This window comes from Hypomesus nipponensis, chromosome 18, assembly GCF_054491055.1.
Source record: "Hypomesus nipponensis isolate SF chromosome 18, ASM5449105v1, whole genome shotgun sequence".
Lineage (NCBI taxonomy): Eukaryota > Metazoa > Chordata > Actinopteri > Osmeriformes > Osmeridae > Hypomesus > Hypomesus nipponensis.
The window spans coordinates 5,125,445-5,143,174 of record NC_140378.1 but is presented as its reverse complement, the minus strand read 5'-3'; the positions used below and the strand labels follow the sequence as shown (position 1 = coordinate 5,143,174).

Sequence of the window (17,730 nt, the reverse complement as noted above, 5' to 3'; positions counted from 1 at the left end):
TTTATTTCAGGGCCCCCAAACCCCCCCCCCCGAGCCTCCTCCTCCTGGCTCTCAGCAGCTGTCCCTCCTCCACATCAGGATGGGAGTATATGGCTGTGTGAATGGCTGGGTTTCCTGTCAAGCCGCGCTACAGAAAACTAGATCTTTCCTGCCCCCGGGCTCGTCTACCCCTGTTCGCTTTGTTCTCGCTGTTTGTTAGGGAGGGCGGCCTGCGCTCCGCTGGCACCTGGGAATCACCGTCGCGAGGCGAGAGAATCACGGCTCGGCCCCTTCAGGGAGTGTCGCTTGTGCCCAGAAATGCTCAACCTCTGGTTGCTTGTCTCCATACAGAGTCGTACAGAGTATCCAACTGAGATTTTCTTAACTGAGAATCGTTATTACGAGCTGAATGAACGCCGGGAAGACCTTTGACTCTGGCCATTGCTGCTGGCTTTGACATTTCAAACCAGTGTTTATCTGGACTCTCCTAAAGCTGAATAGACACTTTGCAGGATTCACTTCCTTTGACAGAGGCCATCGGGAAGGGAGGGAGGGAGGAGGAGGGGGCGGCGGCGGGGGGGGGGGGGGGGCGGTCAAGGAGCTGACCCCCCCCCCCCCCTCCCCCCTCTCTAAAAACCCCCACCACCACCACCAGTTCTCCTGACTGTCTCTCACCCCTGCTATCAGGGCAGGAAGAGGCAGGGTGGTGCGTTTGACAGGGGCAGCAGAGCTCTGGAGCTGGATGATTTCTCGCCCTCCCAGCGACACATGGTCAGCCTTCTGTGTGGGCCTCGCCGACCGGGGGGGAAGCTCCCTGCCCTTCACCTGAAAGAACACAGTCACATCACATGGATCATAAGCACGACCATGTGTGCACACGGCGTGTGTACGTAAACATATGTTAAGTCCAGGTTTTGGTACGCTTTCCTCCACTGCCTGTGAGATATGGACTTCTGGTATATGGGGGGATAAAGAGAAAGAAAAGAGACATTTTTCACGAGGGCTTTGGTCTCTTCTGGGACTAAGGCGATGGTGTGGGGGTGGACAATAGCAGACCAGGGTGGAACTTCCTGCCCCCAGACAAGCAGGTCAGAGGTTAGCTATAGCTCTATACCTCTGATATTGTACCTGCTGCCAGATTTAGATACCCTTCCAAGCATTCAGAGCCATCAGCTTGTGTCAGTAGGTTACTTAGCCAAACACAGCGTCATGGTCATGAGTGAGTACTGTTTTAGCCTAGCCCAGGTCATGGGTCTAGGCCGGGAGAACGAGGAGGAAAGGCCTGCGATTCAGTGTGAAGCGAGTGTGCCGTGAGTGTGCAGGCGGGGGGGGGGGGGAGGTGGCACATGGACAGTGTGACCCGTTATCAGTTGATTAGCGAGAAGGTCTCGCCTTTTCCTGTGAGTGGCTCTCGTCGTGCCAACGTCCAACAGCGGGAATAATAGCCCCCTAATGCACTTTGGCACGCACATCAAACAGCCGACTGTCAGGGAAGCTAATCTGCGCCCCCCCCCCCCCCCCCCTCCGCTCATTCGTGTGTTTTGACAATAAAGATAGCCTATCTCATCCCCTTACAGGGTGACTGTGTCTCCTGCTTCGTCTACCATACCCTGGACAACCAGTCAAACACTGGGTGTTACCTAGGCTCTACTCTTACGACACTTTATAAACCATATTGTGCTCCTTCTGGGGTGGTGCCATTTGAATGGCTCAGTTGGAACCACGGTTCGGTCCGAGGTCCATCGCCAAAGCACATGGTGAGAGCTTTGAGTGACACCAAATGCAATTGTCATGGTCTAGTAGTTCAAAACACTAAACATGGGATACAGCAGCACTGGATACAATAAACAAGGGATAATATTTCACCAAATAATGTTGTTGTCCAGATGTAGAACTTACATAGCTTAACTCTGTCCCGTTTATTTACATTTAAGAGAATTTAAGGCGGGAAACGATGAACATGTTGAGTGGTGCCCAGGGCATGGTGCATTGGGAACGTAAAGACAGAAACAAACAAAAAAACAAACGTAAAGACAGAAAATGGTTATGTGACTTTTGTTGGAAAATGGTGTCATCAATTGTGTATTCATTCAGCAATATCTTAACACGGTTGCATATTTGGCGCCATGACGACGCAGTTAATCACTTACACGAGGCACCAAGTGTATATGTAAACTGTCTTGCTTAAATAAATGATAACAGTACATTTGGCATACAGCCATTCAAGCTGTCAATGTAAATATACATGGTAGTGCCATAACCTAAAATGAAAACATCCCCAGTTAATGTCTGATAAAAGACGTGGAAATCAATGGCTTGATTGATGGGATGCTGCAGACTGTGGGTGTCTATGATTCCAGGAATGTGTGCGCGTTGTTATTCCCTTACTAACTGAGCAGTCTGAAGTGGAAGTGCAGCAGATGCAGAGTTCAAACTGAGGGGGTTTGAGGGGTCATATTTATTTCATAAGTCTTTAGTACCAAAACATTTCAGTTTTTCAGACGCATTCATAATTGAACGCGTCAGTATGGCTCAATGTAATAGGAGTGAATCAGGGAGGCTAATCTTAAGTTACTGTTAAACATTTTCAAATTCCAAACAAGATTTTATAACATTTAAAAATGGAAATGAAAATGATAAGATAGCAAAATAGTCTTTTGAATAATTAATAAGAAACTTTTAGGGGACCTCCAAGGTCATTTTGAGGTATGCATGGGCAGGTGTAAGACTCAGGCCCCAAGGATGTGCAGTTTTAGACAAATAAACCCCCCTTTAAAAATATCTGGGGTTTGCCGCCTAGAGTTTGGCACATTTTGTCAGTTCGACTGGTTGCTAATTCTTCTAGTTACAGTATGATATATTGGACACTGCACTAGTGAAACATTAATTTCTAACAACATTTTGACCACTTGGCTAAAAATGGGAAACTTAAAATCAACAAAGCCCTAACAGTGTGGTGCACTTATCTCTCACTTTGTTACTCTCCCTTACAACAGATAGTTCTCTCACTAGACTTTACTTCCACTTGACACACACACATACACGCCTCTACAATGTGTGCCCTCATCCCACAGGGTCAACCACAGGACTGATATGTAAGTAGCGTTCCGGGAACAATTGGTCTTACTCCCTTTTAGCAGAGGAAAAGAAACACAAAACAAGGCAGAAATGTAATGACTTCAATTTGAACATCTAACAAAAGAAAATAAGAAAAGAAATGCAAACAAAAATCAAGAGGGAGAAGAATTAATCACCCCCCCCTCCCCAAATCTTCATTTGACTTTGGGAGGAAAAATGGCAGAGGAAATGAATAATAGGCGAGCAAAACGGATGGAAGAAAGGGAGGCGGGCAGGGGTGGGCGGGTGGGGGGAGCGGGGGTGAAGGAGAGAAAGCGTCGCCTCGGCTCCTGATTTGGACGGTTTATCTAGCGGTAGCATCCGAGCGGGGGAGAGCGGGAAAGCGTAGACTACGGCCGCAGCGGCGTCACGACAGCCTCCTGGTGACAGACACGCCAAAACACGCTTTCTTCTGGGCCTGATTAAAGAAGGGCAGTGAGGGGTGGAGAGACAGGGTGGACAGACACGCACACTCACTCACACTCAAACACACTCGCACACACACACACTCACACACATCCAGCGGGAATAGGGATGGGCTGAAACCAAAACAGCCACCTCGAGTCAAAGACCACCATACAACGTAACAGTTTGTCTGACGTGCGCAGGACAAACGACAGGACAGTGTTTAGAAAAAAAACATGGGAAATAGATTTATTGTCCTGTTTAAAAGTAAACCATAAAAACGTTATTTCCCTGAGGAAATTCTCAAGAATGACTTCTCAAGACATGGCTTTGAAAGTTTGACTGACTAATTATGTGCTTCTACAGACATGTTCACAAAAATGCCCCTGAGTCACCTATGACAGGGAACATCCATCAACCCCCCCCGCCCCATTGTTCACCCATCCACATTCAACCTTTCTGCTCCTCATAACCAACGCATTCTTTTCACAAGGTACATTGAAATATGTGATGGCTGACCAGTGAGAGGGGATGAACATCAGGTAAATGTTTAGGCAAAACGGTGACTTTGGGAGATACTGTACCCTGCTGGTGACATGGGAAAACAACTGGATCCCCCAGATCATTGTCATTTGCTGATACAGCAAAGGGAGGAGGATGACGAGGGAACCCTCTCTCTACACACGCTATACAAGGTCAATACTAAGCTACTAAGACAATTGTCACTGCAATTGCAGCATAATGGAACACTCTTGGAATGGTTCGGGAAAGTAATAGTCAAGTAGTTTGATAACGGATAACGGCTCATTTAAGAAATAAATATAACTGGATAATAAAAGACATTGACACTACTTGACTATATAATTGTTCTATTTAAGAGAAAATAGCATGGAATTTTACTGAAGAACAAATCTATCAACCAGCTGACTAACTCTCTTTTGTAAACTGTATTGCACTTTAAATGTATTCACTCAAACTCAAAACAATTCACAGTAATTGGTCTTAGAAGGCTAAGAACTCACATGCCGCCAGTGAATGTCACTTGACAGTCAAATCGAATTGAAAAAGGACCCCAAATAAATTATCCCTGTGTCATGAATAGAAATGACACATTACTGTAACTACCAACAGGCAAAATATTAGATGTATATCTCAAGTTTTTTCAGTTTTTCATGTAGCCATTACTAACTATTTACAATAGATTTAACCACAGCACACTTGATTGGTTTATTGCTAAATTTAAGATTACTGCTGGCTGGAAATGTTTGAAGACAGATTTCCAAAACATAAATCCAGATTAACTCAGGGGGGGAAGCTGAGTATGTTGTTGAAGGTGTGTATCAGCAGCAACAGTTAAACCCCCCCCCCCCCCCACACACACACACACTTCCCTGCCCCTCCCACAGGTCCTGGCTAACCATAGAGGATGCGAGGCGAGAACAGTCAAGCACTGAATCTCCGCCTCCCCAATCAGAAACATCCTCTCATTAGTTAAAAACACCAGTGCAGATGAGAATCCCAAACAAACAGGGAAGTGAGATTCACTTGGCCGAAGCCCTAAAATAGTAGGTAGAGGGAGGGAGAGAGAGAGAGAGAGAGGGAGAGGGAGGGGGAGGGAGAGAGGGAGTGGGCAAGAAGCACAGAGAGATGACTCGCTCAACTCCAGGGCAGGAAGAGGAAACAGGGTTGACGCCGCCACCATGATGTCATCTCCCCAAATAGCTCGGCTGCACGCTTTTGAGGGAGGGGGTGGGGGGACGGGGGTTCACATCCACCCAGGAGAAGGTTCACAGTCAAGAACAAACAATACAAAGAACTCAAAAAGGATCCCTTTTGCGTCTGTGTTCCAGTTGTGTTTGTGGTTCAGGTGAAGGGGCACTCTGTGACAGCAACCTTGCAGTCAAAGACCCCAGAGATGGCCCGGCCCTCCCCAGCTCAACTTGGACGGTGACACGATGCTCATTGGCCAAACGGCACGTCTTCCATTCTCCACTCCCGTTTTGGTTACCCGGGGGTCACGGGCAGGCTGGGAAGGCTAGGCAGCGAGGTGCCTTTGGTCCAATGAGAAAGCATCTCCAGGAGGCGGAGGTGCCGGGAAGAGGCGGAGCCATGGAGAGGTGGCACGTGGAAGGGGAGGGGCCGTCACTGGATCTTCGAGAGCCCATTGGCCAGGAGGAGCTTGAAGGGGACGGTGGATCTGGACACAGTCTGGGGCAGCCTGTGGAGACCTGCAGGAGTAAAACAAGAACAGCGTTTACTCACAGTTTAAAAGGTGGGGGGCCAAACTGCAGCCAATGATAACTATTAGCGCTCCCCAATGGAAAAAATGAAAGCAAAGACAAAAGAAAAGAGAGTTTGAGTCGAAAAGAAAGACCATTAATCACAGAACAAAAGCCAGCGGGGAGGCAGAAGGAACATGAGCAGGAGAGCCCACAGTGAAGCTGATATTATCAGGGCCTGTGAAGGAAGGGGAGTGCGTGCGTGCGCTGATATGTGTGAGAGTGAGTCCGTGTGTGTAGCTAGCATATGAGTGGAAGCCTGTGCGCGTGCGTGTGCACGAGTGGAAGTGTGTGCGGCGCTTATTCCATTGCTCAGAGCCCTTGTTTGTGTTGGGCGGAGGGTGTGTGTGTGTGTGAGAGAGTGCGTGTGTGTGTTTGGGTGTGCTCCGTGGGGTCCTGGCGGCCCCTGGGGGGGGGGGATGACGACGACCTGCTCTCCCCCCATGACCCCCCTTTTGCTTTCCTGAGAGGATTGTACGCTTTCTATCTGAGGAAAGGAGACCTGCCCATAGAGAAACACAGAGCTGGAACCACACTGCATCCCATAGTGAGGGAGTCAGCACATGGATCAGACATCCCTTTTCGCACACACACACACACGCACACGCAGGTAGCGGCGTGGCGGACTGACCAAAGGCCCTGATGAGCTCCCTCTGTACAGCCCAGGTGAGCGTGTTGATGAGGCAGGCCGACGTGACTCCAGCAAACAGCATGTTGTACAGGAACACGATGTAGAAGTTCCCCAGCCAGTTGTAGCGCCCAAAATCCCCCAGCAGGTCGAAGCGGGTGATCCCTGAGAGGAGATCCAGAAGTCACTTGGAGTGAGTTTTATGACGACCGCTCGTCCATGCGGTCGCAGGGATCGCCGTGGACGGAACACGAGTACCCTCTTGTGGTAGACTGTGGTATTACACCCACGGGCCCACTGAAAACAGACCTCGAGGGCCTCGGATGTTACATGGGTTTATGCATGAGGACACGGCTACGAGGACGACAGTGGAAAAGGCGATGATACGGCCTGACTGTGTGTGTGTGTGTGTGTGTGTACACACTTACCAAGCGTGCGGGAGAACACAGGAAGGGCTGAGCTCAGAACCAGGAGAGACACACAGTTCCCGATGATCTGATGAGATTAATTCAAGGTTGAAAGGTTTTAGCACAAGTTGGGGGGGGAAAAAACGACACCCCCAGACAGGAAGTGAGTCTGCCAGCAGGTGCGGCGGCGCTGCGAGGCACCTGTGTGAGGTTGGTGTCCTGGGCGCGAGGCAGCAGGCCGTGGAAGAGGGAGGTGCTGTAGAAGCCCACCACCGACGCCACCATCAGGTACAGGATGAGCAGCACCTGCATCGCCGCCCCCAGGGAGCCGAACATGGAGAAGGAGGCCGTGCCCAGGCGGGGGTCCTGGAGCGCACACACACACACACACACACACACAGCTCGAGTCAGCCCAAAGGCACGAGCTGGGTCCAGCAGCTACACAGCCAACAAACTCGACCCGGCCATCGACCGGGTCGAACAATCGGGAACTCGTCTTCGTCAAGGACTGCCGACGCAACAGTGTGTTGTGCGATGGGGCGTCTCCTCACCTCCATTCCTTTGGGCATGGCCGTCTCGTCGAACAGAAGCTCCAGCACATTGAAGCACACCATCAGCACACACATCACCTGAGGAGGGGGGGCGGGGGGGGGGGGGGGAGACAACAGTACTGTCGTTAATACTCTGGTTCCTGCTCTGCTGGAGCGGTGGCCCAGGTAACGGTGTCCAGGCGGAGGTGGTTACCGTCAGCGCCAGGAGCAGCAGCATTGCCAGCGGGTAGCCCAGGTTGCGTTGCCACGGCGACGCTCTCTGACGCATTTCTACGGGGAAAAATGGTGTGGGGGGGAGGGGGGAGAGGATACGGGATGAGGACAGAAACGTCTAGGTGCGCCTGATCAGTTCACATGAGCGTGCTTAGAAGTCCCGGAGGCTTTCAGTGAATCACAACCTGTGAATGATCCAATCCTGCACGTCGGACCTATAGTTATATTTTACATGAGAAGTACACCATTTATAAGTCAAGAAAATCCTTAGCCAGTTAGGGTCTAGATCGTGAGGATTCATTCGTGACAGGAATTGCAGTAGTGCTGGAGGACGGGTGCAGTAGGACGTGTGGGAGGTTAGGAATGAGGCGTGGCCTCCCGTTCCCACGCTTGAGAGTGAAGCGAGGTGAGCGGCGCGTTTGGCTGAGGCCGTCCCGGCGGTCTCACCCAGGGCGATGCGCTTGGCCTGGACACTGAGGAACTGCCTCCGCACCGCCTCCACATTCAGGCCGATCCAGCAAGACGTAGCTCCACCTGCCACACACACACACACGCAGACGGTCAACGACAACAACAGGAGCGGACAATATTCCACCGTATGTTCCGTGACAGCAAGGAAGGCGCCGTCTTGGTCTGCGTTGCGCTGGTGGTTCGAGTGTCCTCTCACCGTTCAGTTTCCTGGAGAGCGAGGCCTCCTCGAACGCAGAGCAGCTGGTGGTCTCCTCGAGGTTCTCCAGCAGCTGACGAGAGGCGAGAGCGACAGGTTAGTGACCTCACGGCGCTGTCTACGTCCACGTGTGGCGATGACGTCGATATATATCTGCTTGTCACTCACCCGCGGTTTGACCAATAGGCTGCCGGTGACGCTGAACATGCGCGACAGGCCGAAGGGCGTGCACACTGGAGAGAGAGGTGGCGTCAAAACAGGAAGTACCAACAGAGCCAGTGCAGACAGATGACACGTGAATCATCGAGGATGGATCGGTGAGTGGACTTACCCAAGAGAAGCAGCACTCCAAAGAGGGAGATCCCAGAGTACAGGTAGGGCAGGTAGTACTCCCACAGATCTGGGACAAACGAGACGATGAGAGGATCGAGATAAGTGTCGGTTTCTTCAACAAAAACGACCCGTTTAGTGATATGGGCTTACGTCGCATAGAACAACGTCACCGAAGCGGTAAAAGAGCCAACGTTTACAAAGCAGTAAATGGAGCGAGTGCACTCCCTCGTGTGGGGGTTGGGAGTGTGTGGGCTGAGGCTTGCCCAGACTGGGGCTGGAGCCCTCGTCCTGCCGGCCAGGCCCGCTCACCGTAGAGGCTCTCCCTGGCCGTGTGGTGGTGGAGGGCAGCCGACGCCACCCACACCATGCCCAGCACCAGCAGGGTGAGGAGCAGGAGCACCACAGCTGTCTCGTACACACGCGCCATCACTCCCTGAGCACACACACAGACACACACACACACAAATGTAATCACATTTACATTTAGTCATTTATCAGACGCTCTTATCCAGAGCGACTTACAGTAAGTACAGGGACATTCCCCCCGAGGAAAGCAGGGTAAAGTGCTATGCCCAAGGACACAACGTCATTTGGCACAGCCGAGAAATCGATCCGGCAACCTTCTGATTACTAGTTCGATTCCCTAACCGCTCAGCCACCTGACTCCTCAATCACTATGACGACAGTACACTTCAGTAACTTTGGTTCGACAGCTTCAGTGGTGTTTTTCAGTATTTAAATTGTTAAAAAGGGCCATTTAAAAGCGTGGGCACAAACGGACCAACGCGTACCTTCTTACAGCCCACAAATCCCTCCGACTCGGTGAAGAAGTATGCGAAGGGCATGAGGAAGACGAGGGAGAGGTTGGAGAAGAGGAAGACTAGGTTCCACAAGCCTGACGGAGAAACAACAGTGGAGGAGAGCAAAATCACACCCAAATTATCGTTTGTATTTTATAATCGTTCAGATATTTCTTGGGAGGTACTACATATCCTTCTAATATCCATTCACATCACAACACTCCGGAGACCAGAAACAGCCATAGGGAACTACACTGGCTTCAGGATTGATTGTTGGGTAGTGCAGCGGATTGGACTACATCGATTCTAGCGAGTCGTTATTGTGCGGGTCATCCATGCATATCATTTTTCAATGACGTTGTGTGATGGCCTTGTCTGTATGGAGATCCGAGGGACATTGTCTGACAAAGCCGAGTGTGTGTGTGTGTGTGTGTGTGTGTTACCGGCAGGCCGTCCTACCGTGGATGAGCGACCCGTTGAGCCACTGCATGTAGTAGCTTTGTGGGAAGGTGAGGAGCACCTCGTTGGACAGGATAGAGATAGGCAGCAGCAGCACAGCACACACTGCCACAGACAGGGTGAACGTACACAACCACAGCCTGGAGGAGGGGGAAGAGAGGGGTTAGACCTTCTAGCAAGTTCAAGTGAAGAAACGTAACAACTTTATTTTTTTTAATTTTTTTTCACCTCATCTTATCCCTATCTTTCCTCTTTGTACTTGTTGATCTGGGTTCTGTACTACTGAACTTGAATCTTTGTTTTGGGGTTAGGGTCAGATGTCACATGTTAAATAGGTTTATCCTGTTTTTGGATACAGCTAGACTTCTTGTGGGTGGTTAAGGTCATATATGATGCAAACTGTACCAAAGCATATCTTTACGAGCAGTTATCAGTCGTATCAGTCCAAGTAACTCATTGTAATCTTTCCCCGTGTACTTCTAGACATCTTTGTTTGAGCAACAGAAACTTCTCATCCACACTTACATGTCCTAAATGCTCATGTCTGGTCTTCCATCTATTTGATTTTTGGTTGTTGTACCAGACATTGACCTCCATAAATGACACCGTCATAACATACAATACGTGTGTTCAGTAATTTCACTGGATCCATGTTTGTGTGTATTTGTGTGTCGTGCTCAGGTTGTGGAGAGGACTGTTGAGGGCTAACGTGTCAGGGCAAAGGGCATTCAGACAAGCAGAGGGACGCCAATAAAACTACAGCCAAATATCCACTTCCAATTCCAGATACTAACCAAGACTCCCACACTGATAATCTAGTCACATTCTAACCAAGCAGGGTGAGTTAGTGATACAGCCGGCATGTAGACTCCCGCTGGGTCAGTGAATCGTTAGGCTTTTGGACTTACGCAATTTTGTTGACCGTAGCATCTTCGATGTCATCTGGGGGGGGGGGAATCCAGAAACAGATAACGTGAGGGCAAAAAGTGACACGTTCATTTATAACAAACAGCTTCAACGGTAAAGTCTTGACAGGACTGTTTTTATGTTGACCAAAGGAACTGGAGGAATTGTGACCTGTAGGGTTGTGGTTCTGCTTCAGGCGAGAGCACAGCGCTCCAGCATCGTCTGAGAGGTTAATCTAAATAAATCTCCCTGGCCACAGAATAGTAGAAATGTGAACTCTACGTGATCTTCTAAGAAAAAGAGGGTTGGGCGGGGTTCACACTATTGGCAAACGTTGGCAAAGACGTCCTGCGAAAACGTTCTTGCTGTACACATACTGGAAATCAATACAAAGAAGGTTTGAAGAAGATAAGTCTACATGAGAAGGACTTTTTACCACATGAGTGAATGATGCATCGGTAACCATTGAGCTAGTACTGGGCAAACAGAGGAAAGCACTACACAAACAAATCTGTCAACATCCAGAGAACCAGATGAGCTAGCTAGCTATTTAACAGCAAAACTCCCATTAGGCTGCCAGGTACAAACTGTTCTGTTGCCCGAGGAGGGTACGTGTTGGAAACAACACTGTACGAGCTAACCCCTGAGCAGGCTCTGCAGACTGCCTTTGCAAAACTCAATAAACACATGAGCTGGCCGGCCCACAGTCACAGTGTCTGTCGAGCCAGAGAGAGAGGCTAGTCTGTTGGCGGAGCAGCAGCTGCTTTCAATAACTTTATTGAACTGATTGCATAACTTCTGCCTCAATTGCACCGCGACTCTTACAAACGTAAGATTCTTAATCCTCAATGAGGTAACACAGTCCAATAGTCTGAGTCACTGTTTTAAATGAATTGAGAATGCGTACCATTTCTATCCAAGCGGAAATAATCTTTTAAATGTGTTGTTGGGTTAAAACACTAAGCCAAATGGCTTTTTAGGAGGCTGCCCCCCAAAATGTATTTGTTATTCAGCACACACACAATGAAGGAAGAAATACTGCCACAAAACTAAATGCTGGAATTCACCCACAGCATGTTATGCATCCTAGATGAACAGCAGCAGTCTGTTTGTGTTGCAGCAGTTGGGCCTCAGGCAGAATGCAAGGTAAGGGGGAAGTAACTCCAAGGAACATTCTTCCTGTCCCTTCTGTAGGCCCTGACAAACATGTGCACACTCACACTTCACATCTCTAAGGGGGGCACTGAGGTGGGGGTTATGCAACCACTGGAACTCCCTCCACCAGGTCATTTGGAGCATAGTGTTCTGGACAAGCTCCAGGCCTGATGATTGATAGCCTGTTGTTACACCTGGATATCAAACAATGTGTAAAACATTTTCTTTAAGTTGGGTAAAGATTCATGAATTGTCCTAATTCTGTAGCCTACCACTTATAGAATCGTCCCCAAACTTCACAAGACACCTCGAGAACCTAGATTGAGTTACTGCTGCTGTGTTTTTTACAGCACAGGAGGCGAAGTCTGCTGCATAGTGAGAACATTCCAGAAAGAGAATGTCATCAGCTAGCTTTTCAACATTGCTCGATCTAGCTCTTTGGGATCACATTGGTCTCTGTTTGGGGGATGGTTTTATATTTTGTCTGAGCCTGTCGGGACTTTCTGTACAATCCCAGGCCCTGTTTCAGCTTCAACACCACGTATGGTATTATTATGTGTATTTATGTACAGAAATGTGACCATAACTTTGCAGTTAGCACGGTTGGATGGGACTGTAATCTGGGATTTGGGACTACCCTGATATTTGCAGATTGATATCTATACTTACCAGTGACAAAGTCAGCATTCTTCTTGAAGTGAGTGAGAATGAGGTAGGACACAATGTAGAGGCATGTGAACAGGAGGACACAGATCTAAATGGGGAGAGACAGAGACAGAGAGACAGACAGAGAGAGAGACAGACAGAGAGAGAGACAGAGAGAGAGGCAGTGAGTTTAACAAGGTCATTGCTGTACTGTGTCTGAGTTTTGACCTCACAGACCAGCCCTTCCTGTGGGACCAGATATGCAGACCACATCACCCTAGTACTAGAGTATTGTTCCAGGATTTACATTTTAGTAATTTAGCAGACGCTCTTATCCTGAGCGACTTACAGTAAGTACAGGGACATTCTCTCGAGGCAAGTAGGGTGAAGTGCCTTGCCCAAGGACACAACGTCTTTAGGCACGGCCAGGAATCACACTGGCAACCTTCTGACTAATAGCCCGATTCCCTAACCGCTCAGCCATCTGACCCCTGAATCACATAACCCTGGTACTAGACTATTGTTCCAGGATCACATAACCCTGGTACTCGAGTACCGTCCCAGGATAACATAGCCCTGGTACCAAAGTACCGTCCCAGGATAACATAGCCCTGGTACTAAAGTACTGTCCCAGGATCCAAGTGATGTTTCAAAGGTCAAATTTTGCCATAAAAAGAAAAGAAAAAAGGAGAACATGTACACACCTCCCAAAGACAAAAGATAAATAAACAAAGGATATCTTGTTTGTGATTAGGGAGTTCTGAACAGGCAGTACTCAATCCACCCTGCCATGTAGAGCTGGGCTCTTTATCTGATTGTCTGTCACAAGGTGATAGCACAGCCCTGCGTCTCTAGCTCTCCTCCGTCAACAGCAATGTGACGTCACGGGCTTATCTGGGAGGCAGGGAGACGAGGGGTCTGGCTGGATAGGTGGCACAGATACTGGAGGAGACGACCACGTGGAACAGAATAGGAGACTCTTGGGTGGATGGGTGGGAGGCACAGAGACAACACTGACCAAACACGCTGGGACAGACACGCACACTTGCATAATGGTGAACTCGTCGAGGTAGCACTTTTTTTATTTCCCCAAACAGCAAACAGGTAGGCCCAATCAAACGTCGATCCTAGAGCATACACTACTCACCTGTAAGAATGAACGCACAAACAAAACTAGGTCAGTACCAGTCGAGGGATTGTGAAGACGCGTCTGACAAGGTCAAAGCGGACAGATGGGGTCGGAGGAGATTACCCCTTCATCCCGACCAAGGGGGAGACACGGGGTGAGAGTGGGGATTAAGAGGGGAGGAAGGAAAAAGAAAGAAAGGGGAGACTAAACCATAGACACGTCAATATACTGCGGGGAGACAGGCCCTAACCAAGAGAAAACACTGAGAGCCATCAAACAGCAGTCTGTGGTCTTTGTGCTCTGGCTGTCGGACTGAATATAACACGTTTGTGTGTTATCGAACTATTAACACAATAAGCGAACGAGTGGCCCATCCTTCTTTGACACAGAGAGCAAGGCCACGGTGGTCAACCGAGGATATATACCTTATATGTAAGATGGTGAGTTTATTGCATTCTGGAATCTGGTGTCAAGACAAGATGTCATTTGAATTGAATACTGTATTCTGTCACTTACTAAGGACCATTTGTTTGCTTCTAGAACATTATGTTTCTGTGTGTCCTCCATTTTATTGGTCTCTTTTCCAGAGTGATTTTGGAATGCAGGAGGTTTTCACAGTCCCCTCATAATAGCCCCATTGAACGTTTAATCTAATATGGCCTATATTGAACACATCATCATCCATGGCCGGTTCAACATAAGTCGTGCTCTCATGTCAAAGCGAACCAAGTGGGAGCAACACTCTGAACCAGAACCCGATCTGGAGAGGATCCTAGGAGGCGTAGCCGGCCAGCCAGCCGCCATGACGCTCCCTGAAGCTCAGAGGAAGAGCAAGAAGGGCGCCAGGATGCAGGAACTAACCCAGCAGGTGAGAACAACAGCAGTCGACAATAGATGTGAAGAGGGCACCTCCGGGCGGGCACAACGTGACGACGCGCTGCGGGGGCTGCCGGATGCCCTGGCTTTCCTTTCAGGATACAAACTCAAGGACCTATCGTTTCCCCCTCAGATAAATGATGGCCCTTTGTGATATTACTCAAACCCTTGACGGTTAAATAGGCCTATATATTCTTTATAAGAAGTAACCATTCAGCAAAGCTTCAGGACTTGAAGTGGCCTATTACTTGACTATACCTTGATTTCTTTGCTCCCTTCTGGAACCATAACAGAGGGACCTGAGAGAGCTGTTCTGTAACAAACAGTTAGGCCCACAGAACTCCCACACTACTCATACACTGCCTCTGACGTATATTTAATAGGCCTACGTTATTTCCAAATACTGTACGCGCAGAGAATCTCTAACAATGGAACAGTAACAAAAGAGGAGTTAGACAGACACCCCACCCCCACCCCCACGCCCACGCCTCTTCCATGGTGGACCCGGCAGTGTGACCCACTTGGAAATGACAACAATGTCATTTTGAGGGTCGCTAAGTGCTCCTCCCGTGCAGTGAGAGATGTCAAACAAACCCCAATGAAGTTCCCCCTAACTGCAGTATGGTTTCTTATATAGAGAATGGGAGGATAATGACACTGTGTCCGGTTAGACTAAAGAAAGATTGGCATGTTTGTTTTGTATGTATACACAGTGACTGGTCCCTGCAAAATAAAACAGAATATCAAACATGCAACAGTATTTGGTTTTAAAGAATTTAGCGATTCAAGAGTTGCATAGTTCAATAATCCTTAATCCAGTGCACACCTGACTAAAAAATGCTCTTTAGATTTGGAGAACTTTTGTTGACAAACATGTGGCTTGTCCACAGAAAATGGTAGCCTTCTGTAATACAGAGCGAATATTAAGCAAGAAACAATGATTACAAGTGGCAGCTCCCAAACAAAGATAAGCCAGTAATTATTTTAAATCGGGGGTCTAACTGGCAGTAAATTTGCGTACCCAACTAAGAGACAGCTTGAAACAGAATGGCTGTCTCTGTTTAGTGTGGTTTGTCTGGCTAACTCCAAGGCTAGCTGGTGTAACAGAATTTCAGATGTGGGTTTTTTTTACTTGTGGACGTCTGAACACTGGCTCCAAAAATCCAAATGAAGACCTTCAAGTCTTTAAAGGGAACAAAAGTTTGTGAATTTGCTCCTTGCCTTGCCTCCCTTACAAAGCTGTGGTCTAACATCTTCCCTGTCCTGCTGTACGCTTTAAGTTACTATCAGTTGCTGAAACATGAAATATTTAGTCAGCATATTGTTCATCCCTAACAAGTACCATTCCAAAGAACCTCTAGTACGCCGTGGCACATAGTGAAAAGAACATTAAAAAAATACTGAATTCCATTTCAATGATCTGACCTCCCTTGCAGGGCAATGTTGTTCCAACCCCAAAGAGCTAAGCATGTTTGGCTAAGCCGTCTCATTCGTTCGAGCAACTCTGTTTACAAGTGTATTCCCTGACTGACTGCAGGGGTGACATAGCGAGGTCAGTCTCACCTGTGAGTATTATTAAAAACCCAGTGGACAGTGAAGAACTTGTGTGTGAAATGCAAACAACTGCTTGAGGACACTGACAGCATTATAGCCAAGCATGGAGCAAGAAGTACACCTACTGAGAGTACTGTACAAAGCTAGCAAAAACATGTTGAAACAAAAGTGTTCAAGATGTATGTCATCAAGTTATCATCTAAACAAGTTATGGGTGTGTACAGCGCAAACGCTGTACAAATGATCTCTAGCTGTCATGGTACATGAAGTGTACACATGGGAATTGCTGTGATTCTCAGGGTTAAAGATTAATATCCATGTGCTGTGTTGTAACTAAAGCCAGTCAGGTCTGAAGTTCAGCATGAGCTTTCCACTCCATTCCAGATTCACATTCCATCAGTTCAGGTAAACTGATCCAACAATTTATTTAAAAAAAAATATCATAGCATTCCAAAAATGCAAACAGAGACAAAGACATCTGAACTGGACTTTTGAGTAGGGGCTGACAGTTATGTAATTTAGGGGCCTTTACAGGGCCCCAGGTGCAAGGCTGGGTCGTACCCAAGGAGGTTAGCACAATATTACAGTCGTCCCCACTCCCTTGTTTCTGCGACTTTCTTACCAAATGACCAGCTGCAGACACTTAAAATCACCAGCAATAGAGCGATGTTTGTAGCTTACAACACAATGAGGACATACAACTAAGCACTCCCGATATCCATGCATAGAACAATTACAATAACATTCAATGATTTCCAAAACCATTGTTGATTTTATACAATAGCGTGGCGGTTTAGTATTGCTCCCACTATAAGGACCAACAGCTACTTGATTACATGTGCATCTAGTTGTAAACAAAACTAGTTACTGTCTACGTAAAAACTAAAACTGTTTTTATGAACTTACTATTGTCTCTCGAACACGGTTGTGAAAAAGTTGCTCTCTAACCGACACGTCGTCAGCATCCATCCTCCGCGACCATAACCTACTAATTAAAAAACCTTCAAATAGGGTCCGTCTGGCTAAAAACGATGTAAACTGAATTTAGAACAAACAGTTACTGTATCTTAAACGGTTCCGCATTGCTTTACGTTAATGCGGTGATAGATGGACGATCTCCTTCATGTCACACTAAACTACCAAGACAACGGGAGCGAACCCTGAAGTGTAGCCTCTACTAGCCTGCAATCAATGGTCACGGAGGGGGCGGAGACAGGGGAGGGTGGTTAAAGAAAAGAGAGGTAGTATGGGGGTGGGGACCTAGCCACACATGCTTCCTGCTGTGCTACAATGAATCAGTGCTCCAAAAAACTGGTTACATTATGACCAATGGATGCCCATCGCAGTGAAGAACACACGCGCCACCATGTGATAATAAACGATTGTAGACACACATCATGTCAGGTCGAACTTCCTCGCGAGATCATTGGTTGTATATTTCGCAAAGCATGGCCAGTCCAAAATTCATTTAAGTGTCTATAATCCAGCGCTTTAGAAAGCATAGCTTAAAAGTACTTTAGTCAAATCCACAACATAAAAAGTTAAACACAAAAATTCTAGACACTCAAAATAATTTAAATAATAGGCTATGAGCAATGAAAATCTGAATACCTCCCAAACTTTAAAG

At 47.8% G+C, this 17,730-nt stretch overlaps 1 protein-coding gene across 1 annotated transcript; it reads right to left on the bottom strand.

Annotated features, from left to right (window-relative positions):
• Nucleotides 1-3,723: 3,723 nt before the first annotated feature.
• lmbr1l (limb development membrane protein 1-like) lies at nt 3,724-17,275 on the bottom strand. The gene is made up of 16 exons (XM_084681253.1): nt 17,010-17,275; nt 12,569-12,653; nt 10,747-10,780; nt 9,839-9,978; nt 9,371-9,474; nt 8,889-9,012; nt 8,578-8,646; nt 8,415-8,479; nt 8,247-8,319; nt 8,027-8,113; nt 7,560-7,636; nt 7,367-7,444; nt 7,017-7,181; nt 6,837-6,903; nt 6,412-6,573; nt 3,724-5,729 (listed from the first exon to the last, which is right to left on the bottom strand). The coding sequence occupies exons 1-16, from the start codon at nt 17,070-17,072 to the stop codon at nt 5,644-5,646; spliced, it is 1,479 nt and encodes a 492-aa protein (XP_084537379.1). The 5' UTR covers nt 17,073-17,275; the 3' UTR covers nt 3,724-5,643.
• Nucleotides 17,276-17,730: the final 455 nt, after the last annotated feature.

Bases quoted from the DNA above. Each gene is read 5' to 3' on its own strand.
- lmbr1l (XM_084681253.1), bottom strand. From the start codon at position 17,072: ATGGATGCTGACGACGTGTCGGTTAGAGAGCAACTTTTTCACAACCGT. The intron at 9,475-9,838 runs GTAGGACGGCCT...TTTCTCCGTCAG, and splicing joins CAACGGGTCGCTCATCCACG to GCTTGTGGAACCTAGTCTTC. The intron at 5,730-6,411 runs GTCAGTCCGCCA...TTACTCCTGCAG, and splicing joins GGAGCTCATCAGGGCCTTTG to GTCTCCACAGGCTGCCCCAG.